Raw genomic sequence first — 27,145 nt, forward strand, 5'->3', positions numbered from 1 at the left:
ACTCAGTCAGCGACGGGTTTCCGTTGTGAGTTTAAGCGGTTTATTGTTGTGAGGGGCGGCGTTGACGGGCCGCGCCGGGCAGGGCAGGTGGGCCGGAGCCGAGCCGAGGCGGACAGCGGGCCTCCCCATCCCAAGATGAGCATGCACGGCAAGAGGAAGGAGATCTACAAGTACGAGGCGCCATGGACGGTGTACGCCATGAACTGGAGCGTGCGGCCCGACAAGCGCTTCCGCCTGGCGCTCGGCTCCTTCGTGGAGGAGTACAACAACAAGGTGCAGATCGTGGGGCTGGACGAGGAGAGCTCCGAGTTCATCTCCCGCAACACCTTCGACCACCCCTACCCCACCACCAAGATCATGTGGATCCCCGACACCAAGGGCGTCTACCCCGACCTGCTCGCCACCTCCGGCGACTACCTGCGCATCTGGAGGGTGAGGACAGGCCGAGGCCTAGCGGAGGGGGGAGGTGGCGGCGAGACCGAGACCCCGAATGTTGGGGTGGGGAAGGAAAGGGGGGAAGGTTCGTGGGGTGGGTGGGGGGAGGGAAGGAAAGAAGATCGAGGAGGGGAGGAATGGAGGCGATGGGGGGGGGGGTACGGGGGTCCATGGGGGAGAGGAAGGCGGGCGGAGGTGGGGTGGGTGAGTGAGGAACGGGGGCAAGGCCCGTGGGAATGAGGGAGGGGATGAGGTCCCTTAGGAAGGGGGGGGGGGGAGGAGAAAAGGGGGTGAGGGCATGTGGGATATGGGGGAGAAGGAGCCATGGGAGCAATATTGTGACTAAGTAGCGTCAAAGTATGGAGTGCTGCAGCAAACCCTTACTCCGTCTTGATAATGCGCCTTTATTCGATCTCTCCATTTGTCATCCATTCCATGCCAATACATTAGCCCCAGTATAAAAACTAACCTCTTACATGGGATCTTGTCAAAAGCTGACTGAAAATATAAATTCATTGCACTCTATGCATCTCCCTTATTATTCTGCTATTTGCATCAATAGATCTCTTAAGCATGATTTTAATTTCATAAACCCACAATAACATCGTCCAATTTCAATATTCCTTTCCAAATGTCCTGCTATCACTTTTTTTTTAAACTAGATTCTGGCTCTTGTTCCCATTACTTGCATTATGCTTATTGGTCTGTCATTTCCCATTTAATCTACATTTGTAATTTCCAATCTACATTTGCCCCCTTAGATGATTTTGAATGATGGCAGGGGAGCAGAGTTATGATGAAACAAAAACATGGGTATATGATATTATCAGGTGAATAATTCCAATGTGAGCCAGGCTGAGTGCGATCGATTAGATGGATGAAGAGAATGTGAGACAGGAATGACCATTCATTTAAGGAGAACTTGGGTAGTGAGAATTAAGGCTGGGCCTAATAAGATGAAACATAGGACATAGGTGCAGGAATAAGCTATTCGGCCCTTCGAGCCAGGACCGCCATTCAATATGATCATGGCTGATCATCTAAAATCAGTACAGTTCCCCATATTGCTTGATCCCTTAGCCCTAGGACCTAAATCTATGGAATCCTTCCATAGAAACTGAAGATAATACTGGAATATGCAATACATATTTTGTATCAATCTTTACCAAGGGAAAATAATATTACTAATATCTCATTTTGACCAAAGTTACATGTGTTAATTGTTGAGCTGCTAAATGATGGGTCGCATGCTGGTTGTGCTTAAATAAATGAATCACTTGATCCAAAAGGCAAGCATCCTAAATTGCAGAGGGAAGAAGGCTGGAGGTCTCAGAATGGCAAGTGCGAAGTCACGGTTTGAAAAGGTGTCTGAGGACATGCCAGGCAACTTCGAGCTGTTCAATTTAACATTGATGATGGGGACGATTTTGTGAACATAGTGGAAAAAAGTTTAATAGGTACTTGGAGAAGCGTGAGTTAGAGACCCATCAGGGATTTGTTAAAGGCCAATAAAATTTGACTAACCTGATCTAAAAATTATTTTGCAAGTGACAACAGAGGAATTTGTATGTCGAGTTTTAGAAGGCATCTCATGCGGTGCCACTCAAAATGTTGATCAATAAAATTGAGGTCTTAGGCATAAGGCAACATGGAAAATTAATGACTGGGTTTGTTTCTGAGTAGAGAGTTTTATACAATTTAGTTGGATAGTTTCTGAATTTGCAGACAACAATAAGAAGCATTGAGGAGGTCCGTGGAAAACTAAAAAGTCATGTTAGCAGATCGGTCGGGTGGGAGAGGGGAAGGGGGGGGGGAGGAAGATGAAAATTTCCCCCCACCTCACACGCACAATTGGTCTGAAGAAGGGTTCCAAACTCAAACTTCACCAATCCATGTTTTCCAGAGATGTTACCTGACCCGCTGAGTTACTCATGCCTTTTCTGTAAACAGTACTCTTCTGTAATCCAGCATCTGCAGTTTCTTGTTAATACAAATGGCAGGTAAAGTTTGTTAGAGAGGTGTAAAGTGGTACATTCGGCATGAAATAAAGGGATCTTATAAGCTGAATGATACAGGCTACTTGGGAATTTACAATTAGATGGGCATAAACATTTGACCGTGGCTAGTTGAGAGAAATTAGTAAAGCCTATGGGACCAGGGCTTTTCAAATAGGGATATAGTGCTTTAGTAGGGTGGTTTAGATGAAATAGACGGCCAGCTCTGGAGGACAGTGTCCAATTCTGGTATCTACATCATGTCTTGGAGACCTAAAATCTCATGTACCTTGATCATTATAATGTTAAATTCTTGGAGAGGGAATAGAAAAGAGTTACAGAAAATGGATTTGGCAATAACTGACTTAATATACAAGGTTAGACTGAAGGAGCCAAAACAAAGAAGGTGCACGGAGACATGATTGCACGATGATCTGTTGCCTCTCTGGTGGTGGGTGAAGGATAATACTGAGTCCCTGCAGGACATTCTGGGGGGAGAGTGGCCAGAGGCTGTGGTCCAAAGCAACACTACCATCGAAGATTATATCCTGCACGCAGAGTTTAGGAATTAAGAAGATTAAGTGGCAGCACCTGGAAGGTGGTAATCTCTGGATTACCCCTGGTGCCATGTGTCAGTGAGTACAGAAATAGGACACTGCACCAGACTAAGTGGGACGCGTTGGGTCCCTGCCACACGGGAGGCTTGGTCCCCTCCCCTCTATCCCATTTTGCCCATCACCCCTTCTACCCCCCTCCCTACCCTGTTGCACTCCACCACCCCTTTACCCCACTCCCTCCCTCTCTTTCCCCCCTCCCTCCCACTCTCCCTCTCTCCCCTCTCCCTCCCACATCCCACTCTCCCCTCTCTCACCCCTCCCTCCGTCTTCCCTCCCCCTCTCCTGTGCTGTGGGCCGGGCTGCGGCACTCCCTCTCTCTGTGTACCAGTGTGGTGCATCAGAGCCGCTCCCAGTGTCCACGCTCGCGGGCAGGAGCCACTGGAGCGCTGTCTGTCGCGGGACACGTGGTGTCCCGAGACAGCGGGCTCAGCGCTGCCCCCCTCCTTTCCCCCCCAATCTCCCTCTACCACCCCATCTGCCTCCACATTTCTCTCATCCTCTTCCCCCACTCCCATTCCCTGTCCCAGCACATACCCAAATTATAGAATAGCGCCAGGGCCTGGAACTTGGCCTGGTTCTCGTACTCGGCCCGGCCCTGGCTGTAGGCGGCCGAAGCACTCGCGGACCTGGGCCTCGACGGAGCCGGGTTCGCTGTTCCGGTGGCGGGGTGAGGATCCTTGGTTCCAGCCCAGGCTCAGTCCCTGGGATCGTCCTTGGCTCCAGTTCCCGGGCTCGGCCCGCGGCACCACCCTCCCCACCAGGTACTGCACGGCCACAGCTCCTCGGGCGGTGGCGGCGCCAATCCTTCACCGTGGCGACCTCCAGCCGATTGACAGCGGACACGGCCAATCAGTGCGGCGATGGTGCCAGGAAGTGACTGACAGGACAGGAGAGGAGACCAATCTATAGTTTTTTGCCTTAATAACGTTTACAATATACCATTGATCGGAACAAAACTTCTTGCACTCGCAGCACAGGAGAACGGTGAAAGCTGGCGAAAAATCGTAGCGCTTTCGCGTACCGTTTTTGCGCAAATAGAAAAACCACACAAACCGGAAGAGCACAAGATTAGAAGTTTAGTTATGTATAGATGTGATTGCGTAGCAGGAGATGCGCAGGGAGCAGAATCCTTGGTCATTACGACTGGTTCTGGGTAAAATGTTAACACTTCCATAAACTTTAATTTTAAACCTAAACTAAATAGGGGTTTTGGAAGAAAGTTGAGTTGATCAGGTTAGATGCAAGGGTTTTATGAAGATAGCCAGGATTGAGGTGAACTTGTGAAAGATAATCTAGGACTTTCTTTTGTGTAGAGAGGGCTGAGTATAAAATTGCATAGCCTCTATAAAATACTGGGGATCTGATTCCCAAAGGGAACCTAAAGCAGGCATCACAGATTTTAAAATAGCAGAAAGAATAGATTGAAAATGAGAGCGGTTTCTAGACAAGATTAGATCAGAGGTAAGCAATTTTCTTCCACCCAGAGGTGGTGGGGTCTGGAGCTCACTACATGAAAAGATGGTGAGAGGCATAAATCATCGACACATTTGGAGAAAACCTGGATGTGCATTGCAGGATCCATGACTTGCAGGGTCAGGAGCCTACTGGAGAAAAAAAAAGGACACCAATGTTGGAGTAATTCAGCAGGTCAGGCAGCATCCCGGGAGAATATGGATAGGTGATGTTTCAAAATGTCACCTATTCATATTCTCCAGGGATGCTGCCTGACCCACTGAGTAACTCCAGCACTTTGTGTCCTTTTTGTAAACCAGCATCTGCAGTTTCTTGTACTGAAGAACGTGGGGGTAAAGCTGGGTAGCTTTTTCTTTAATCAACACAAATATGATGGTTCTACTAACTTCCAATGTTGTAAAGTTTCTATGCTTTGATTCTATAACAGAGGTGTGTAAATAGTCTTTGTTGCTGTTTTTTTTAAATTGTATCAATATTTACTCGTACCCAAATGTATGGATTCTCGGTGTTATTGTTTGGTATGGTTATTTCCCCAGTTGGCGAATTGCTTACCAATGTTCAAAGTTCACTTGCAGCATGGTAATTATGCCACAGATTCAAAAAGAGCCATGGGAACATGACGCACGCATTAGGAGCTAGACTCAGGGGGGAGTGGAGACTTGTCAAGACTGGGAAGAATTATACAAGTAACGAATATCTGCAAATATTTTCTTAACATTCTAGGTGAGCGATACTGAAACCCGGCTGGAATGCTTACTAAACAATAACAAGAACTCTGACTTCTGTGCTCCTCTGACTTCATTTGACTGGAACGAAGTGGATCCAAATCTCTTGGGTAAGGAAGAGCTTCAGGCTATGCATTGTCTCTCAGCTAATTAGATACCTTCTGGGACTCTGGTGATGGGTGCCTCATAATTTTGCACAATTAGATCCAAAAACCTTCCATGGATTTTGGGTAAAACCTTTATAATGATGCCAGACTACTTAGAGCAGATGGATTGATTGCCCAGGGGAGGTCTGTGGCTGTGAGTGAATAGTCCTTCCTTGATGTGTTTGCTGGTTTATTGTACAGATCTTTTTGTAATGTTAAACAGATGCTTAAAGCTGAATTTGAGACAGCATGCAACTGAAAAAGATAAACCATTTACTTAATGGTGAACTTTATGATCAGCATTATGTGACGTTTAACCCTGACTCGGTTTGAAAAATGAATACCTGAAATAGGTAAGGAAAGAGCAGGTGAAAAAAAACCAGTTGGGACCAGTTTATTTCTTACATTATCCAATCAGTGATTTTTCTGAGATTGAACTGCTGAAAGTCACCTTTCCTTTTCAATTAAATCCTTATGTAAATATTAATTGAAGGATATTTTAACCCCAAGGGCAATCTGATAGTAAAAACAAAATAATGAACTTAAAATGTTGTATTGAAAACCAGTTGAAAATTTCAAAAGATGGCATATTAGACATTATTTGGGACTGCACTTGGAAATTACAATAGTACAAAATGATATGTGGGTGTTTCCGTAAATAAGGGTACCAACCTGTGACGTGGGTGGCCAAATTTGAAAGTTATGAAATCATAATGAAATACCACAGCATTAAAAATGGGCCTACCGATGATCACTTTGAGCTAATTTGTGATTAACATCAACCAAAATTTAATACTTTCAAAATTTAAAGGAAAGAAAACGAGAGAAAAAAAGTATATTTATAAGACTGATGGGACACTTACTGATTTCTAAACTCCCAAAATGTCAGCACCTAACCCACCACGAGGCCCGTAGTTCACGCCAGGGTCATTATAACCGTGATGAGTGCAAAAAGCCCTGTTATAGCTCTATAACGAGCGTTGATAACCTTAGACAATGGGAGGGACTACAGAATGAGACATCACTAAAATAGGTGAGCAAACTAGATTTTTATTTCATGATTTTGTTCTATTCATTATTATTTCAATGGAAAGCTTAAACACAAAATATAAACAATAAACAAAGAAACAATAAATGTAAAAACGGTTACTCTGCTTTTAATTCATACATTTCACAACGTGACCAAAGCGGCACCACTTCTCACGTTCTGCTGTGAAAACTTGCGGCATCAGAAAACCATCTTATCGGATGATAAATGATAAAAATCATAAGCATAATCAGAATTTGGCTTATATAGAGTTATTTAATTGCAAAATTTATGCAATCAAAACACGGGGACATATCTGATATTTTTCTTTGTAGAAACAGATTTATTTTGCTTCATCTCATTATTTTGGCTATACACCATGATCTATACTACTTAAAATACAGGATATGAAACAATGGGAATATTACATTAAAATAAAACAGGAAAATAACCTGGAAGTTTGGAGACCTTCAGTTTCACTACTGAGTGCTGTATTTACAGAAACACCCATGTGCAGGTTTTTTTCCCTTTTCCATTTGTAAATTGATACCTGTCCTGTTACACCTGCGGAATGGTAAGTAGCTTTTCAGAATAATCTCTATACTTGCTGCCATGGATGTAAGCTCCAGTGAGAGTGATCCTGCAATGAGCAGACCTGGGGTTTCAAAATCAACTAAGTACTAAGTACTAAATTCCAAACCTGCACCGTCTCGACATCTTCTGTGGCAAAAATCCAAGATGGCAGCACACGTCTCCTCTAACTGTGTCTGTTTGTTTTACAAATATGATTTCGAATTTTCCAAACTGCAATATTTGAATATGTTTTTTTTATAGACGTGTGTGAAGCTGATTTATGGCATATCAATAATCATGCATTCTTCGGGCATCTGCCTTAATATCTTGTCCAAGCTTCAAATTGTCTTTTGAAGCATTTTATTTGCTATTAACACAGTTGCTGGCATTTAACATTTGAATTGTAGCATGTTTCAGCTGTTCGGCACATTGGGCTTATTTTCCTTCTGCTTTGAGGTTCTTTATCCATTAACCAGCCTCACCACCATCGACTCCATCTATACTTTGTGGTGTCTTTTGAAAACAGCTAACATAGACAAGGATCTTTCTCACCCCAGACATTTCCTCTTCTCTCCTCTTTGGGCAAAAGCATGAAAGCACGTACCACCAGATTCAGACACAGCTTCTCCCAACTTCACACCACTGAACGGTCCTCCCATATGCTAGGATTTAGTCCTGATCTTCTAACCTACCTCATTGCAGACTTCCTCTTTAATTCTAACATTATAATGCTCGAGCATTATTCTGCGCTCTGGTATTTTTCTTTTTCATTACCTTTGTGCATTTGTATGACGTGGTTATACTTGCGTATAATATGATTTGACTAGATAACGCACAAAGGACTTTTCCCTGTATCTCGGTGTACCTGGCAATAATCAATATCACTGCTCTAGGTGGTAAGTGTTTTCAAAGTGCAGAAGAGACCAGGATCATTGAGGTAGATCATGAATGTCTGTTTGGGGTTTGGTCATTGAATGCCGTTTTCCTTAGTTGGTCAAAGTTTGTGCTGGTGTACCAGAAGTACAGTGAAATACCTTATCAAAATCACCAAACAGTTTGGCAATGGCTTAGACCTCTGCCTCTGAACATGAGTGTCTGTAAGCATTGTTTGTCTTCTGTAGCCCAGTAACTGAGTTGAAGTGACCTTGGTAGTTCAGTCCTGTGGGAGTTTGGCTGTGAGGAACAATATTGCATAAAGAACAATTATAAAAATGGTTGGAGTAATTAGGAATTACTTGATTAAACTGCACTGAGCTTGGGCCTGTGGTGGATCTGTTGGTTAAAATCATACCCTACATGTCATTGAGTGGCGGACATGGAATGGAGATGAATTTCTGCAGGCAATTTGAGAAGAATGTTCTCCAGTCATCCACAATTGATAGTCAAAAGGCTTTTGGACGTTTGAAAAAGACCATGTGTAGTGCCCTACATTTTTCTTGGAAATGTTGCGCTGTGAAGATCACATTTGTTGCACCATGTCCATGAAGGATGATACCCACTGTGATTCAGGGAGCATCTATTTGACCACTGATACAAGGAGTTTAGTGCCTTGGAATTACTTTTGGGAGTTTGGGAACAAATTACCATTTGGTTGCGATCTCCATCCAAACATTGATGCCCAGTGAAAAAGCACATTCATTCAGACAGCGTATTATGATGAGGAATCCGCGTGATTAAATCAATGGTGGACACCTCGGAGTATGTCTGGCTGCATGCTCGTGATGTAACAGTGTTGAAAGCTGGCGGTGTTGCAGGTGGTCATGTGTACTTGTTTTTCCATAAGTTTTCACAACACAAAGGAACTTTTTCAAAGATGTGAACTCTCTAGCTGGCTCCTGCATTGCAGATATATTAGAGTTGTATCAGACTGCGGGTAAAAGATACTTTTCCAATGCAATCAAATCTTCAATTTTGTCTGATGTTTGGCACTCCTGACGTTTGGATCGGCTTAATCTACTTTCCAATTTTCCAGTCCTACTTTAATTGCAGCTGGTTTTTTTAAGTGTTGCTTTTGCTGCCACATTTGAAGTGTTATCTTTGTTTCTGCTTCCTCTACAATTGGTGTTTGTAGAGGTTCCAGTATTCACTGCAGAACCCATATTCTCTTGTCTAGACTGTCGTAACTGCAGTTTGGTACAAATGGGGTCAGCATAATGAAAACTCCATCTGGTAACCTGTGCCAGTCGATATCATTCTGTTCATGTGCCTTTTAAAGTCCAGATGGCCCCTACCTTTCTGATTGATCAGTCCCTCGCATGCCCCACCTCACCCAAAAAACGTGGATTGTGGAGTGCAGGATGGGCTTGGGGTAGTAGACCATCATACTGACCATCTGGTGAATTCTTTCACCAGATCAGCAGTAAATTCTTTTGGAGCTGGGCCTTTCAAATTTTTGCTGCAATTCTGTATTTTCTGTTCTGTGTTTTGCTTCATTCACCAATTGATTCGTTATCACTTTTCATGCACTGAAACACTGAGGAATGAAACAATAAAGCAAATGACATTCTAGCGAAGGCATTAAAATAGAAAAGGGTCTATGGAATCTAGTTTGGTCTGTACTTAATCCTGGAGTGTCTGGTTTGCATAGTAGCCTCCATTGAAGAAAGCTGGCACTAAAAGCAGCTCCAATTTTCAATGCTTTGATGTGAGATTCTTCCAAGCGTATGAGTAGTGCATATTGTTCAACCCTAGTAATCTCAAAGCCACATGTGACACTGGCATGGGAGCAAAATTCCAATTCCAGAGATGTGGGGGAAAAATCCAAACTAGCAATTCAATGGTGATGGTGGTGTGGTGACTTTGTGGTTAACTTGCTGCACTAGTGATGTAGTGGTCAGAATAAAAAATTGAGAAACAAGTTCAAATACAATTGTAACAGCTGAGAAATTTAAGTCTGGTTAATAATTTGGAATAAAAATACTAGCATCAAAAATGAAGACAATGAAAGCGTTACCAATTTCACTATTATTGTAATGGCAAATTTCCGACTTTCCAGTGGCCTCTTTTCCAGTTGCCATTACTACACAGGTAAGTAGGAGCAATCTTACGCAGACCTAATAGAACAGTTCTTCCAGTCGTTATTTCCAGTCGTAAATTGGTTGTTTATTGAAGTAGTTGTTCAAACAAAGAGATGAACGTACACACAATTGCTGGGGAAACTCAGCGGGTGCAGCAGCATCTATGGAGCGAAGGAAATAGGCGACGTTTCGGGCCAAAACCCTTCAGTCTGAAGAAGGGTTTCGGCCCGAAACGTCGCCTATTTCCTTCGCTCCATAGATGCTGCTGCACCCGCTGAGTTTCCCCAGCAATTGTGTGTACCTTCGATATTCCAGCATCTGCAGTTCCCTTTTGAACAAAGAGATGAACGTACCAGGTTTTCCTTATTCTGCATGCAAGATGTAGCTGGCTGTTCTGTACCCGGTTTGGTGAGAACTGTATGCTCTCCCTCCCTGTGCCTGCCACTTCCTGTTCCCTTTGCCCTTATATATATACACGCCACTATGCATCTAATGACTGCCCCAAGTGTCCAAAATAACACGGCAAGATATATGTAGACAAAATAATATAATATGCCAGCAGTAGTTAGCCTAAACATAAATGGCTCCTACAATTATTCTTAAGTGAAAACTCTGTCCAATCTATTCCGTCTGGCCTACATTCGAGTACAAAACCAAGGAATATAGTTGATTATTTTCTGACCACCTAAAGTGGCTGGGAAAGCCAAACAGTTCAGTAGCAATTAATGATGGAAAATAAATGATGGCGTCGTCCAATACAATACAATACAATACAATTCAATTTATTGTCATTTGGACCCCTTGAGGTCCAAACGAAATGTCGTTTCTGCAGGCATACATTACAAACAAATAGACCCAAGACACAACATAATTTACATAAACATCCATCACATTGCTGTGATGGAAGGCCAAAAAAACTTCTCTCTCCACTGCACTCCCCACCCCGATGTCAGAGTCAAAGTCAAAGCCCCCGGCGGGCGATGGCGATGGCGATTGTCCCGTGGCCATTAAAGCCGCGCGGGGCGATGATGTAAGGCCCCGCTCCAGGTGCTCTTCAACCCCGCAACTCGGGCCGGAGAAGTCGCCGTTGCGGAAGCCCCTAAAAGCGGTCTCCCTCCAGGGACCCGCGGGCTCCCGGTGCCGCCCGCCAAACCCGCAGTTGCAGCCACCGAATCTCCGGGGGTCGGGCCGCTGCAGCGTCCACCACAGCACAGCTCCACCCACTCTGGACTCGGCCAGCTCCGCAACTGTGAGGTGAGTAGTCGGCACCACAGCACCCGGTCTTCCTGTTGGAGGCCGCTCCTCGTTGCAGCCCCAACGACAACGGAGACCCGACAAAGAAAAGGTCGGGTCTCCCGTGCAGGGAGAGATTTAAAAGTTACCCCCTCCCCCCCACACCACCCCCACCCCCCCCCCCCCCACACACATACCCCAACAAAAAATAACAAAAACTACATAAAAACATAGACTTAAATTAATAAAAACGCAGACGGACTGCAGAGGCCGCTGCTGACGAGAGTCGCGCCGCCCCTCCCTATACCCTATTTTCTATGATTGCATTACATATTGAGAAAATAATGCATTGTTACAGATGCTGCTCTTTAGATAGACTGGGATGGGAATAATATTGTGACTTTCATTGTACAAGATATGGAGGAAAGAGTGTTGTTATTAATTTATAGGGTTTGCGTGAGATCACAACCAGAATGCCTAAAGTAGTTGGGGTGGGTGTTTATCTCTAAGCAGCGATGAATAAGATCTATGTTTATAGAAATTCTGAAGAATCAGACGTATTTCCAATGAAATATAAAATTGTTGAGAGAAATTAATGGTTGGTGACTGGGTGCATGTTCTCCAGATAAGGAGTCAAGGCATGAAATTATTTATTCTTGAAGACATTGGGTACATATTTGTTGAATACATTCAAGACTGAGATTGATACATGTTTGCCTACTAAGGGAATTGAGAGTTATGGAAATCAGAAGGAAAGTGTGAAAATTGATTGTAGTGAAGAGAAAAATAGCCACTTAAATTATCTCGTCATCAGAATTGGGCTTCGGCATGACCATGAGATTAAAAATGTTAAGCTATATATTAGAAACAATTTTTCTCAATTTTCAAAGAAGGGATTCTATAGGAATCTAATTAATGTTTCTAAGATTGTAAAGAGAATTAATGGGGGAAAAAATTGCCCAAGAATTCATTAACAAATTCTCAGGGACTAAGAATACAAAGACTGTTCCAAGCGTGATATTCTTTGGTGTGAAAAGTTATTGATATTTTTTTTTACACAAAAGAGATAAGTGTTACTTTGCAGAGTAAATGGATTGAGCAATTTTCAAAAATTGTGTGCAACTCAATAAAATAGAGTTCTGTTCTAAGTTTAAGAGTACCAAGAGTACCAATCCTGTTCTTCAGATTACTAATTGCTTATTTTCTCCACAGGTACTTCCAGCATTGACACCACTTGTACAATCTGGGGTCTGGAGACTGGTCAGGTGCTTGGCCGAGTTAATCTAGTCTCTGGTCATGTGAAAACGCAGCTCATTGCTCATGATAAGGAGGTAATGAGGTTTCAATGTTTTTCCAATGCTCCGTTCATTGCAGATGCAAGATTGCTCAGTCAGTCACACAGTGAAGGCAACATATACAGGAAAGAGCTCGGGGCCTGATTTGATCCAATTTTCTTGCTAAAATTTCTGACCGTGTTAAGTATGTTTCAATTTTCATGCATATTTACCCTGTGTGGGAGGGCTGAGAGTAATGTTCTTAAAACAAATGGGGACATTAGTAGGCTGCAACAGTCATTAAATATTGCCAGTGGCGTTGCATTGCGTCTGAGTGCTGCAATATTGGTATTAAGTTGCTCTTAACAATCGCTGTTCTATCAATTAATACAATTATTACAGTGGTCATTGCAATTCAGTTGTAGTAACACATGATAGTTTGCTATTCTACAATTAAAGTTCTCTACAAATTTTAATCTTCATGGTACAACATGTTGGTAGTAATGTTACGAATGTGCCCTATATAACTCTGCAGTTTTTTGGGGGGGTTTTTTTTGTTTTTTTTATTAGAAGTTAATACAGTACAAAACAGTACAGTGGAACCTAATTTTAGGTGCCAACTATGTCATACCGTAATCCATTCTATGTACAGTTTTTAACTGGTGTATTGTGAAAATGTAAACAATCAAATGTACCATTCCAACTTTGAACATAAACCAAAAGATGTTTGGTATATTGCTGTATGCCTGTGCGGCTGTTTCCCAGTATGTAGGCTCAGAACCCCAAAGCAGGTCATGTAACCCATCAGAGACCTGTTTCACGGTTCAAAGTATTGCAGTTGATCTGAACTTTGGCACCTGTCATTTTCATAATTGAGTTTCTCCATAACTTAGTGGTCCTGCAATCCTCTTTTGAAAATAACTGGTTATGATTGAGCAATCAGATGTTTTGAAATAATTTTGGATGGCTGAATTGAACATGAAATCCCATTATTTGTGTAGGTGAGGAAAAGTTAATGATGAATAACAGAGAACTGCAGTACAGGGGAGGAGGAGGCGGCTTTTCTATTCCTTGAATGTGAGCCATCTTAATTTAGTTGTTTTTGAACTTGCATTTTAAATGCTTCTGATAGCTTAAGGAGCTGACATGCATGAAGAAAGGAAGATTTGAAATAAGTACATGAGAGATGGAAAGTAAAGTGAATGTTGACTGTCAAACACAAGTGAGCTAACTTTTGTCCCCACTTGCGGATTTGTGAAGATTGTACCTGTATAGTCTATTGGTGCTGGCCAATAGGATATTTTCCTATTGTGCAATATAGCTACATCTAGCATTTCTAGCTGGAAAGTAAAGGTCCTTTTGCTCTGCCTGAATTCTGAGAATTATTATGATTGGATACCTATTTACATCTGCTTTTACACACCAGGTGCTTCTTTTCTAGTGAGAAGGATTGCAGATTAATCCTTAATTCAAGACTACTTTGATGGAACCTGTTTCAAACTTGCTGACATCGGGTCTTTCTGTTTGTCAGGCATTTAGGTCCAATTTCAAGATGGGAATAAGCAAGACCTTATTCATGCATTGCAGAGAGATCACTTTTCATTCTCATGGGAAGGAGGTGCATTCAACCTGGAAGACTCCTTTACACGTGTAAAATGTGAATGGAGATTAATTGTGTCACCTGGCCAGCATGTTTAAAAACATTGATTCAGAAATGTCCTACATTGGCTTTACAGTGCAAAGGGACTTTAGAAATGCAAGATAAAAGCTTTATTGAAAAAAATATGAATCAAAGCTGTCAAATTAGGAAGCTAGAATTTTGTATTCCCAGCCACTTGTACTCCAATCACACCTTCAACATTTCCAGATGCCATAGTCCACCATGTCAAGTGTTGCCCTGTGTATATCTATTGGTTTCACACAATTATTTCCATTGGGATTTGCTTGATAACAATTATAAGTGCATCCTCTTCCTTTCCCACCCTTAATAAGTGATCTTAACGCTAATTAGCAGCTTGATGCGACGAACATATAGTGCTGGAGTAACTCGGCAGGTCAGGCGGCATGCCACTTCCTGACCTGTTGAGTTGCTGCAGCACTTTGTGTCCTAAGCAAGATACCAGCCCCTGAATGCAGCTCAGAGAGATCGCTGGACTTGGGAATTGAAGTAAGGCCTTTCTTGATTAAAAATTTTTTTTAAATCTGTTTGTCTTAATCTGCAAAGATTCATTGCCTCTTCCACTTTGGAAACCACTAATGGTTAGACTAATAACTTGCATCTTATTTTCTCCCACTCGCAGGTGTACGATATTGCATTCAGCAGAGCAGGAGGTGGCAGGGACATGTTTGCCTCTGTGGGTGCAGATGGTTCAGTGCGTATGTTTGACCTTAGACACCTGGAACACAGCACCATCATCTATGAAGATCCGCAGCACCATCCATTGCTTCGACTGTGTTGGAACAAGCAAGATCCCAATTATTTGGCCACAATGGCAATGGACGGCATGGAGGTGAGCATAGAAAATTAACGGTCCAGTAATATGGTGTAGTAATATGTATAATATGCCTTGATGGGCAAGAAAATAATTGCAAGACTGAATTCTACGGACTTGGGCAGTCTCCAAGTCCAAATGTCAATGTATCAACAAGTGATGGGTGAGGAGTGAATGTGGAAGCTGCGGGGATGGAATGTGACGACTAGGGAATTCTATCCTTGGTCTGTCCCGGGGAGAGGAGTTGACAGCAAAGGCATGAGAAATGGATGAGATAGTCAAGGAATGGCAGAGAGGAAGCCACAATTCAGAAAGAATGCCAACATAACGCAGTTATCCAGTTATGGCACTGATTCACTTGCAGTTTCATTCTGGTATACTACATTCAATGTTCACAATGTAGCTTCCTCTACGTTGCAGAAACCAAATGCAGATTGGGTGATCACTTTGTGGAACATCTTTGTTCATTCTGCTTCCTGTCGCCTGTCATTTTAATTCCCCCTCCCACTCAGACCTATGGTCTGTAACCTGCATTGTCATAGTGAAGCCCAGCACAAGCTTGAAGAACCCTCATTCATTTCAGCCCGTGGCCTTCTGGAATTGACATTGAATTTTTCAGTAACTTGGTAATTTGCCAATTTCAGATAACTTGTTTTTTTCAGTCAGTATCAGTCATCCATCTGTAATATTAGCTCAGCCTATTCTTTCCTTTTCTACCTGGGATGAAAGACAATCCCAGCCGGGGAATCTGCGGGGTTTGTCCTGTAGACATATTTTTTTGTCTCTAATTGCTCCCATTCACTCGTTGACCCGATAACCTTGTTAAACCTGGTCATTTGTTTTATGCTCTCAGAGACATCCCCCACCCTCCCTGCAGATTGATTAGCTTTTCTCTAAGTTCTGATGAAGGGTTTCTGTCCTGCAGCAGTGACTCGTCTTCTCACAGATGCAGCCTGACTGGCTTGAGTTTTTCATGTTTAGTGACTGGTTGAATGGATGCAGTAACCACTTGCACCTGATGGCTTGGCATGTGACTGATCTAAGAGGAGATAGCCTGCAGTCGCTGAATAATGCCCCATCATGACTTATGGTGCACAGTAACACATTAACATGTTACAATATTGGAGTTGCAGATTGTATGCAGGGTAAGATTGTTTCATGTGGAAGTTGGCAACTTGGGAGAGTAGAAGGTCAAGCTGATAAACTGATAACGTTTTTTTTTACTGTATTTACATAAACATTCCATTCTATACTGAAGTTTATAATCAATCTTGCTTTTTAATGGTTCCATCAATATCAGGGTAACTGGTTGCTTTCCAAAAATGCTTTTGGTTATATAATATTTTTCAGTCTTTGAGTGAGAGGGTGTGGTTATTGCAGATTCTGTCAACCTTATTCTATTAAATCTATTTCCTAATTTGGATCCTATTCACCTTGCACTTAAATTGCTTCGGAGGCATTAATTGTCAGGTAAAATGCTACTTCACTCTTTTAAAATTTTCTTTTGAGTCTGTTAAACCAAAAGCATTTACCTGTCGGTTGCAGGTGGTGATTCTTGATGTCCGTGTGCCCTGCACTCCTGTGGCCCGGCTAAACAATCACCGGGCATGTGTGAATGGCATTGCCTGGGCTCCACATTCATCCTGTCACATCTGCACTGCAGGTAAGGACTTCCTTTGTTCATTTACAACTGAACATCATCTAAAGACTTTCCTTAAACGTGATAATAAATAATTCTTATCTTAGTTATTAACATGTTTAAGAAACGTTACCTATTTCCTTCGCTCCATAGATGCTGCTGCACCCGCTGAGTTTCTCCAGCATTTTTGTGTACCGTAGTTATTAACATTCTTTTCTTTCACACTAACCGTTTAAATGTAAAGTTAATTTCAATTTAACACATTTCATTGTGGAAATTTGTAACTTAAATCCAACAATTATTATCCCTGGAAACATCCTAATTTTCCCTGAGACCTGGCCAATGATCTGTGTAGGCTTATCAATAACTTGTCACTTTTGCATACTGTCCATAAAATTACAGTTCAGTTTCCTCTTGTTTTCTCAATGTATACAAGTTTCTCTGGCAATCACTTTATAAAATTTTATAATTTCCTGTATTTCTACCTCTTTTTCCTAACATTTTATATTGGGCAAATATATTATCCTGAAGCAGGGTCTCACCTGAAACGCATGTTGCCTTCCCAGCTGCTGCCCAACCTGCTCGAGTTCCTTCAGCAGTTTGTGTTTTGTTCCAGATCCCAGCATCTCTAGTCTGTTGTGTCCATACTAACCTGTCTGCCTTTAGTCAATTGACCTATTATTCCTGTACCATCTACACCAGTTGATGTTGCACTCTGCACCTACCCAAGAATATATATTGAGGATCAATATTGAGGATCAGTTGGGGATCTCACAGCTCACATCTGAACTGCCTCCTGTAGTTTTGTTTTTTCAACTGACTTTCTATATATTTTGCCCAACTTTGTTTTCATTTTATTGGCTACCCATGGCCCTAAATTTATCATAACCCATTTCTAAATATTTAAATTTTAAATTCTGTACTCGTCTGAGGAGCTTTTTCTCCCTATTACGAAAAGGCGTCCAGTCATAGTTCTAAATTATCTATGGTTTGAAATCTTCCTTTCAAGTCTTATAAGATTTGACATGGCAACATCTTTGGATTAGTTCCATATTTAACGATGGAATTGGCTACTGAACTTAAATACTGTGTTTCTGTGTAGCTATCCTTTATTCAACAGGTGTGGTTATTTCTAGCCCTTCATTCTGGGCAGAATTTGAACCTGTGGAATTTGTAGAATAAGGTAGGACTGGCCATGAACCCTTGCCACTGACAGGAGAATTCCCATTTTTGCCACCTCTAAGTGCAGCTCACTGCCTGACCTTCAACACAGGATCCCTCTGTGGGTTTTACCCAGTGCCTGCCTGGCTCCTGTTTGTTCCTGTGTCATTAGAAATAGAGGAGGAAAAAGTTAGGCTATCATAGAAAATGGGTGCAGGAATAGGCCATTCGGCCCTTCGAGCCTGCACCGCCATTCAATATGATCATGGCTGATCATCCAACTCAGTATCCTGTACCTGCCTTCTCTCCATACCCCCTGATCCCTTTAGCCACAAGGGCCACATCTAACTCTCTCTTAAATATAGCTAATGAACTGGCCTCAACTACCTTCTGTGGCAGAGAATTCCAGAGATTCACCACTCTCTGTGTGAAAAATTTTTTCCTCATCTCGGTCCTAAAATATTTCCCCCTTATCCTTAAACTGTGACCCCTTGTTGTGGACTTCCCCAACATCGGGAACAATCTTCCTGCATCTAGCCTGTCCAACCACTTAAGAATTTTGTAGGTTTCTATAAGATCCCCCCTCAATCTTCTAAATTCTAGCGAGTACAAACCGAATCTATCCAGTCTTTCTTCATATGAAAGTCCTGACATCCCAGGAATCAGTCTGGTGAACCTTCTCTGTACTCCCTCTATGGCAAGAATGTCCTTCCTCAGATTAGGAGACCAAAACTGTACGCAATACTCCAGGTGTGGTCTCACCAAGACCCTGTACAACTGCAGTAGAACCTCCCTGCTCCTATACTCAAATCCTTTTGCAATGAATGCTAACATACCATTCGCCTTCTTCACTGCCTGCTGCACCTGCATGCCTACTTTTAATGACTGGTGTACCATGACACCCAGGTCTCGTTGCATCATAGGATTTGAACTAATTCAACATTGTTTATTTTAGGTGTATTATTCCCTTTGAATTCTTATGTTAAACACTGAAGGTTCTGCACCACCAACTGGTACTGAGCCAGGCAGAGTGCATAGTCCTGAAAGTTATTCGTGAGCATTTCAATGGGTAGAATGTCTTGCTGTCAGCATTGTTAACTTTAAAGATGAATGCAATCATTTTAACTATATCCACAATTGTGTTTCAAGCTGATGACCACCAGGCACTTATTTGGGACATCCAGCAGATGCCACGTGCCATTGAAGACCCCATCTTGGCATACACAGCGGAAGGAGAAATCAACAATGTCCAGTGGGCATCTACCCAGCCTGACTGGATAGCCATTTGCTACAATAACTGTCTTGAGATCTTGCGGGTTTAGTTCTGATGACTGACACAAGCCGGGAGAGGGGGGGGGGGGGGGGGGGGGGGGGGCTGTTGGTGTGTGAATGGTATGAATGAGTTAAAGTTGAGAATGATTGTGCAGATTCTCAGTGTTGTTATTATTATATTCTGAGTGCAATTTGGCCTTTCTAGGTCAAAATTAGCCATTTGGATCCCTGATCTTTCTCCACCTTTAAAGCAAATGCCTAAACCTGTTGGGAAAGGGACACTTTTGTTTAATCAGCTAACCTTCTGGTAATGTACATGTACCATGATAAAAAACTTTTTTAAAATGTCGCTGTAAATAACACAACCATATTTTTATGATTGGAATAGCTCAATCTGGGATAACTAGTTTCAGAATAAATCCTGGTCCCTAATCCACTACATCAGGTTGTGTGCCGGCAGGGTATTGCATTCCTATATTTCATGCCTGGTTTGTGACAATGGTTCTATTTTGATAAGAAAGATCAGGATCTATCTTTTCAGAAATTATTACATTTGTTTATAACTATAATATTGGGCCATGGTGAAGTTTACAGATTGGAGTGAATTTCCTCTGGAGTATCTGGATGAAGATTTTGCTGAATGAGGCAGTAAACAATCATCTGGTTTTGAGAACATGCTTTGTTTGGTCCTGCCTTGGACACAGCCCGCAGGACACCATTCTTCTTTCAGTAGGTTTGCCTTTCTCCAAGTTGGGGCCTCAATGACCGCATTGGCTTTTGGAATGCAAACAAGGTATTATCCTGTTCTTTGAAGTGGGCGACACTACATTTTGAAAGTGTGGTTCAGCAAAGTTGCCGCATTGCAATGACTGACACTTGCACCACTTGTCATTGGGATTATCATTTTAACTCGGTTGCAGGCAAACAACCCATTCATTTAATCAAATATGGAATTAGTTTTCCTATTCAGTGGCTCATTCAGCAAGCTTCCCACCAATTCTCCAGCAACGAATATTAAACCATGAATGGACTTTGAGAGACATCCTGTGTTTGCATTTTTGGAATCTGTTATGAATGTTGACTTTGCCTTCTAATCTAAACGGGCTGAGTTTAGAGTAGGCAATTTCAGTCTAGGTATAACTGATAGTTAAGTGAAATTTAATACAGTTAGTGCTGTGCAATTGAGCCTTGCTGAAATGGGGTCTTTGAATGCAAGGACTTTGCATTGCCTTTCCCTTCTGCTTGCTCACCTTCAAGACGGCAGTGATTTTACTCAACCGGCTGTGTATTTTGGGGGTGGGAGGGATCCGGTTTGTTTTGAAACAAACAAGGGTGTTTTGAAAATCCCTGTTTCTCTTGATGGTGTGCCTTCAATGAGAGGCGATTAATTTAACATAAGTAGATGCCGGAACCTCAACAACCACCCCCTGAGCTTGCACTACTGCTCAGTAAGTCCATGCAATCTGTCACCACTTCTGGAAGTGGTTTATCATGAGGCAGATGGACTCCCTATGCAACCCTTTCATGGTCTGTTTCCCCCTCACCCTGTGAAGCAATGTTTGATAGACAGAATAATATTGATTAAAAAAAGATGCACTGCGATAAAGTACAATTGAACAGCAATAAGAAGTCTTTATGGCTACAAGACTTGTGGCTGTGTTGGGGCTATGATTGTACATTTTAGTTCCTGTTTCTGCAATCCAGGCAAGCCATTTTCCTTTGTCGAAGCTGGTACATATAGGCCTGATATAGTCATTTAGAATGTGACGTATTTGTGAGTTTGATGGATCTTTCAGCAGTAGTGAATTGTGGATTTTTGTTATATAGTTTACTATATGCAGTGTCCTGGCCTGTTCTGGGGATGGAACTGCACAAGTGAGAGGATGTAGAAGTGTGTATGTGGGTTGGCTTTTACTCAAGTGCCAGAGTTAACCAGCTTTAGTTGTTAACTAAGTTGAGACTGAAAGGTACCCTACATTCCCAGACTTGCAGGCAGTGAGGCGTAACAAGTAATAGATCATTCTTGAGAATTCTTTATTTGGTGGATACCCAAGACCAGTTCATTTTCTGCTAGTGTATTCGGTTAAATAAAGAATTGGTGAATGTGAGATTTTCTAAGCAGGAAAAGGCATGGTGTGTTCTGTTTGTACTGTATTGGACTGGGTACAATGCACTGTGCACGGCATACTTGGGAAATGAAGTTACTTGTTACTGATTTGGGGCATTCTCTATCTAGACCTGAAGCTGGATGTGTTCAATTGGTGCTTTTTGGTCTTGCTCTAGGAAGTAGTGGAACAGATTTATTTCACCAGAACAAGAGATGGAGCAATGGAGTTCATTACATTCAGAGCATTAGTACACTGATACTGTGTTTAGCGCGAGGGTTGTGTTCCCAGGAACAAGAATGCTAACCGAATCAGCACTAACGGGTCAATATAGCATTGTATTTAGAAATGCTTTACTGACACTGGTGTAGTGCTGAGAGCCTAGTGCTCTTCCTGTGACATTGGGGATATAGTAAATGTTGAAGTTCTGACACTCCAAAGTTTAGTGGTTATAGATAAATTACTTTTTCACTAGTGGAATAAATTAAATTGAAAGGCTCTAAGGTATTTTGCTGTTTACTGATGTTTGTTTAATATTTTTCTGTTATGCATTGGCACCATGGATTCCTGTGACCGATTATTTTTGAAGTTCTTCCATCATCTGGTTGTTTTCTCAATGCTATTGGGGTTCTTTTCCAGAGCCTCGATATTAATTACTGACATTAGTATATTGTTGGCATGAATATTGAAAGATTAAACTCAGGGAAGGGTTAGGTGCTAGTTTAGCAGCTAATATTTTCTAGTTTGTATGTTTAGTTGTGGGGCTAAAATCTAAGCTAATCTTCAAACACTTAACCTTCCCTGGATTCTATTGTATTTTATTAACAACCTGTGCACTGCACCTTGCATGAGCTGAGTAAAGCCAATGATATGTGCTCTTTGTCAATCCAGGCCTTGTTCAATTTTCAGTTTTTATACTCTTGACCACAGAAAAATTGTGCCCATATACTGTGGCAGATTTTTCTTAAAGTCTGCAGGAAGCCAGCTGGATCCTGCTTGGACACAGTCAGGCTTCCAGTACCATAGGTGGGATGGATTTGTTGCCATCTAGCGGTGAAAGTGCTAAAGTGCAAATTCTCTCCCGTCCATAGTACTTGAAACTACCGGCACAAAATCTGAAATAAAAGCAACAAATACTGGAAACACTCTGTATACCCAAGTAGACCTGAAACATTAACTCTGTTCCCGTACCACAGATGCTGCTTGACATTGAATGTTTCCAGCATTTTCTGTATCAATTTGTGTCAATAATATACCAGTTAAAGTGTATAAACGCATGCATTGGTAGTGAAATATCCAGCTTCTGTGGTGAAGTTGAACTAACTAAAGCCTTGAAACTTCAGCATGTTCAGCCATCTCCCTTCAAACTTTGGTTAACTATTTATTGAAGATATTTGCTCCCATTTCTTTGACTTTTAGCAGGTCCTTCACTCTAACTTCTGTCTTTAGCAGGGCATATTTTGTAACTCTTGAGTCAGCCAAAAGTAGGGAAATAATAACGGGTGGCTTCTCTGCCTTTTTCTTGGCGTTTAATTTCCCATTATGGGCAAAAGATGGCCTTCCAGCCAGGTGTCTCCTTGAATTTAACATTTTTGTTAAGGCACAGGTGGCTACTTCAGTCAATCAAGGCTGTGTCGGCTCACAAGCAATCTCATTGCTCCACTGATTTTTCTCTAACCTATTCTTCTCACTCCCCTTCAAGTCTTCAGTCCACTTCTACCTGCATTACATTCTACCACTCACCTACACAACAGAGGCAATTAAAAGTGACCAGTTAGCCAACCAACCTACATGTTTATGAGATATGGGAAGAAACCAGAGCATTTATGGGGATGGATGCTATCTCCACTTAGATAGCACTAGAGGGTAGTATTTAACTCTAGTCGCTAGTGTTATAAGGCAGAATTGGACTAACTGCGCCATCCCTTTGCAGGCTCTTTTACTTTAAGATCATTTTTCACCTGTTGCAAAAGTTCAAATTACCATCTCCCAACTGATAAAAATTCAAAAATTGCGATGCTGTGGTTGTCTAATTCTTCCTTATAAATGAGCATCCTACAGTACAAGAGGGCCGTATTAGAATAAATCAATTGATGGGTCTGCTAATGGCTAAAAAAATGACTGCTTTGAATAGTATTTGGCTTTTTGAAATGAGAAGTTTTCCTGCCATTGCTGATGGAGACTACGTGCAGTTAGGTGGCATCCCTCATTCATCTTGCGCTGCCTCATTTGGATACACAGCAATTGAAGAGAGTATCACTGAGTATCATAAGGAGGGAATCGGTCAGGAAGAAGTACTGATGTTCATTGCAAAAATATTTGTCTGGAAAGTGGGAATGAATGGAAATGTCAAACAGTTGTGATTACCAGCTTACACCTTCCAGTTGGGTTCACAGGGACATGGGTGAGATATCAAGTGGCAGAGGGACTTTGAAACAACGATTTGAGCCATGTCTGTACAACTTTGCAGAGCAATCACAAAAATTGTAATCAGGTTTGTTGTAGGTTAGTGATAGTTGCAAGTAGTAATGCCATAAACTTAGCTTACTCATTGTTTTACCAGTAGGCTCAAGCTTTTCTAAGGACTTCCAGACCTGGGCTGTCTGTCGAAGGTGAGTGCTTGTTTTGCCCCAAGCTGCTGCTGCTGCTGTTGTGAGTCAGGCTTGATGAGCAGTGATTGTTAACCATATGATTTCTCCTACGCTATTCATTTTAGTGTAGCAAGGGTGCTGCTTTAGACATGCAGGGATGTTGTGTAATATTGATGGACAGGAAATATAAATTTTAGTTTCAGAAGGAACTGCAGATGCTGGAAAATCGAAGGTAGACAAAAATGCTGGAGAAACTCAGCGGGTGAGGCAGCATCTATGGAGTGAAGGAAATAGGCAACGTTCCATAGATGCTGCCTCACCCGCTGAGTTTCTCCAGCATTTTTGTCTAATGTAAACTTTAGTTTCTGATGTGGAAGATTTGTTTCTGTTGAGTTTGGACAAGGAATTCCTCTGCTATCTGGTTCTTCATCTGAGAGCACATAAAGAGCGTCAACACAAGGGCACCAGGTACAACGACAGAGGCTCATTTTGTGCGTGTGGTTTTAGAGGGCTGGGGCTGGTCAACTAAGCGATAAACCGTAAAGTCAATCATCTAAGCAAGTTCTCTGCTATTATCACCTGGGGCACAATGTCATTGAAACACTTTCACTGCATTGGGTTGGGAGGGGACTTACCTTGGCATCAAACAATGGTTAAACTCGGACATTTATATTTAGTTACTCTGCTGTTCGCACTGGGGAAAATCGTTTAATTATTTTAAATGCTCTTTATTATTTAATTAATCAAATTTCCTTTTATAAAGACATTCAGAGCTCTAGTGGTTCCTGATGTGGGTATCCAGTATCCAGCCAGTCCAATTTAGGTTTGGCTCCCTCCTCTGCACGTGCTACATCTAGGTTTGTGTGTAGAGCATGCACATGCGCCGACTAGAATCGTAGCATTTGTCCTGGTATAGGCTAGTACAGGTATAGGGGATATTAGGGCAATCTAAGGGGAATGTGAAACAGCAATGCAGCAAAAAATTATCTTATTGCCAAGCATTTTGGATCCCAATTGGTGCTCTGAGTAAAATATACCCAGTCCCAACACTCGCTGAAAAGTCCAGTTATTAAAGACTTTCACTGACAGTACCCGCCTTTGTCTTGTGCAAATAGTTTGTGTTGTCGACAGCTCATAGTAAATGTAACAGTGACTGGCCTTATCCTCAGATTTATAACCTGATTGAGTTCTCCATTTGATGCTTTTATTTTTAGCTATCAATTATCTTTTGTTCTGTGCCATTTAAATTTCAGATTTGTATAGCACAACCTGAGTTTTTGTATTGACAGTATTTGTAGTGTGTATAGAGATATTTAAAGTATTAATGCATGCTGTTTGAGGGGCAAAGCTGGTTAGCGAATGCTACCACCATTTGCTTACCTATCTGGATCTCTGTGTCCAGTGGTTGGTGAGGGCTTTTGTTTTAAGGAGGTTGCACACCTGCTTGGCTTCAAACTTGTGTACTGCTTATGCTGTCCTGGTGCTTTTAGGTAGCCTTCGGAGTTGGGCTTCCATAGTTTAATCAGCATTTAAACAGGCAGCCAACTGCAAGCCTAGGCTCTCCCGCTCCACAGTGTACTGTATCTGAAAACTGAAGCCTTTCTTTGTTGTAATGTTACAATCTGTATGTCATCTCTAGTCCATACCTTTCTTCTTGTGTTTTTTTTCATAAATGTTTGATGTAATGTAACTCTAAAGGCCTCTCCGTTTTACTGTGTTGCTGCTGGTTGAGCTTAGCTGCTGCCTGTTTTTTGAGTCAGGTGTGTACATCAGACAGAGGCCGGGATCATTTGTGTGTTTTTTATTCCTGGTGTTTTGATCTCATTAACCCATATGCCCATGACATGGTGTGAGCTGGACATGTTTGTACTGAATTCCTCCCCTGCTATTTATGAGGATTTTAATTTTGATCCAACACTTGCAGCTGATTCCCCAAGGTCTACTTTGAAGACAAGTGTGTTCATGGTTTGAAGTAGAATCCATCTTGCAATGAAGAAATAATTCATCTTTAATTTAAAATGTCCTCAAATTTCTGTTTGTCCACTTCTGTATGCTGTAAATGGCACTTTTAGTATTTATATTGTGCGATTTATTTTTGTTCAATTTCCGTTAATTATTGAATGCATAGCTGATTGCTTTCTTAGAACTGTAGAATGTTTGTTTACAATGGAATATATATAAGATGTTAACTTTTTCTTAATAAAATTATTGAAGCGTGTCAATATTTTGTTTTTCTATTTTTATGCATTTTTCTACCATCAAAGTGACCAAGTATTGCAGAGATCACGAGGCAAGATCAACTGTATAATGTCGATGTATAACTGGACTTGATGGCAGCCATCATTTCACTTAAGTCACATACCAGTCATTTATCCTGCCTTAGTGTTTGCCAAAGACTGACAGGGCTCTGCTGTGGATTGCTTCTGTTGGATGTTTCTATTTCAGTTATGCACTAAATCCAGGCAAACAGCTGAGAAAGGCTTTCTTTAATGCATCAGCGTGTGTTTCTCCAGTCTGGCATTGATAAGAGATATTTGGTTTTGCTTGCAATAGTAGGACTTTCCTTGGTAGGAGCCAGACATATAGTACATTAAGGAGTCTGTTTTGCAGTCTGCACCTTTGGTTCTCGTTGAGGAGGTCTCTTAAGAATGGTATGCATAAAGCATGGGCTCATTGGGGATAGTCAGCATGGCTTTGTGTGGGGAGTTCATGCTTCATGGACTTGATTTTATGAGAAGGTGACAAAGATGAATTCAATCAGTAGCTGTTGTGTATTTGGAATTTTAGTGAAGCATTTAACCACGTCCCTTGTGGTAGGCTCATAAAGATCAAGGCATGTAGGATCCATGGAAAATTAGTAGATTGGATTCAAAATTGGTTTGGCCAAAGAAGACAAAAGATAGTGGTGAAAGAGTGTTATTCTCTCTGGAGGTCTGTGACTAGTGGGGACCAGGGATCAGTGTTGCAACCTCGTGTTTGATATGTTTGGACAAAAATGACGGCTGATTAGCAAGCAGGCGACATAAAATTTGACAGTTGTGGATAGTGAGAAGATTGTCAAAAGATACAGCAAGATATAGATCAGATGAGAGTACGGACAGGCAAATGGCAGATGAGGTTTGATCAGATCTGGTGCAAGATGGTACATTTTGCAAGGTCAAATGTAAGAGAAACGTATACAGTAAATGGCAGGAACCTTGAGAGCATTGATGGACAGAGAGATCTTAGGCTGCAAGTCCATAGCTCCCTGAAAGTGGCAGCACAAGTAGATAGTCATTTAAAAGGTGTACCACAGACATGCCTTCATTGGTTGGGGCATTCAGTGTGTAAAAGTTGGTACATTTTGCTGTAGCTGTATAAAACCTTGGTTA

General features: G+C 41.8%; 1 protein-coding gene across 1 annotated transcript; it reads left to right on the forward strand.

Moving 5' to 3' along the window:
• On the forward strand, positions 1-19,416 carry dcaf7 (DDB1 and CUL4 associated factor 7). The gene is made up of 6 exons (XM_033035168.1): positions 1-432; positions 5,243-5,354; positions 12,453-12,571; positions 14,815-15,024; positions 16,552-16,669; positions 18,956-19,416. Exons 1-6 carry the CDS (start codon positions 136-138, stop codon positions 19,126-19,128), a joined length of 1,029 nt encoding a protein of 342 aa, XP_032891059.1. The 5' UTR covers positions 1-135; the 3' UTR covers positions 19,129-19,416.
• Positions 19,417-27,145: the final 7,729 nt, after the last annotated feature.

This window comes from Amblyraja radiata, chromosome 16 (genome assembly GCF_010909765.2).
Source record: "Amblyraja radiata isolate CabotCenter1 chromosome 16, sAmbRad1.1.pri, whole genome shotgun sequence".
NCBI lineage: Eukaryota > Metazoa > Chordata > Chondrichthyes > Rajiformes > Rajidae > Amblyraja > Amblyraja radiata.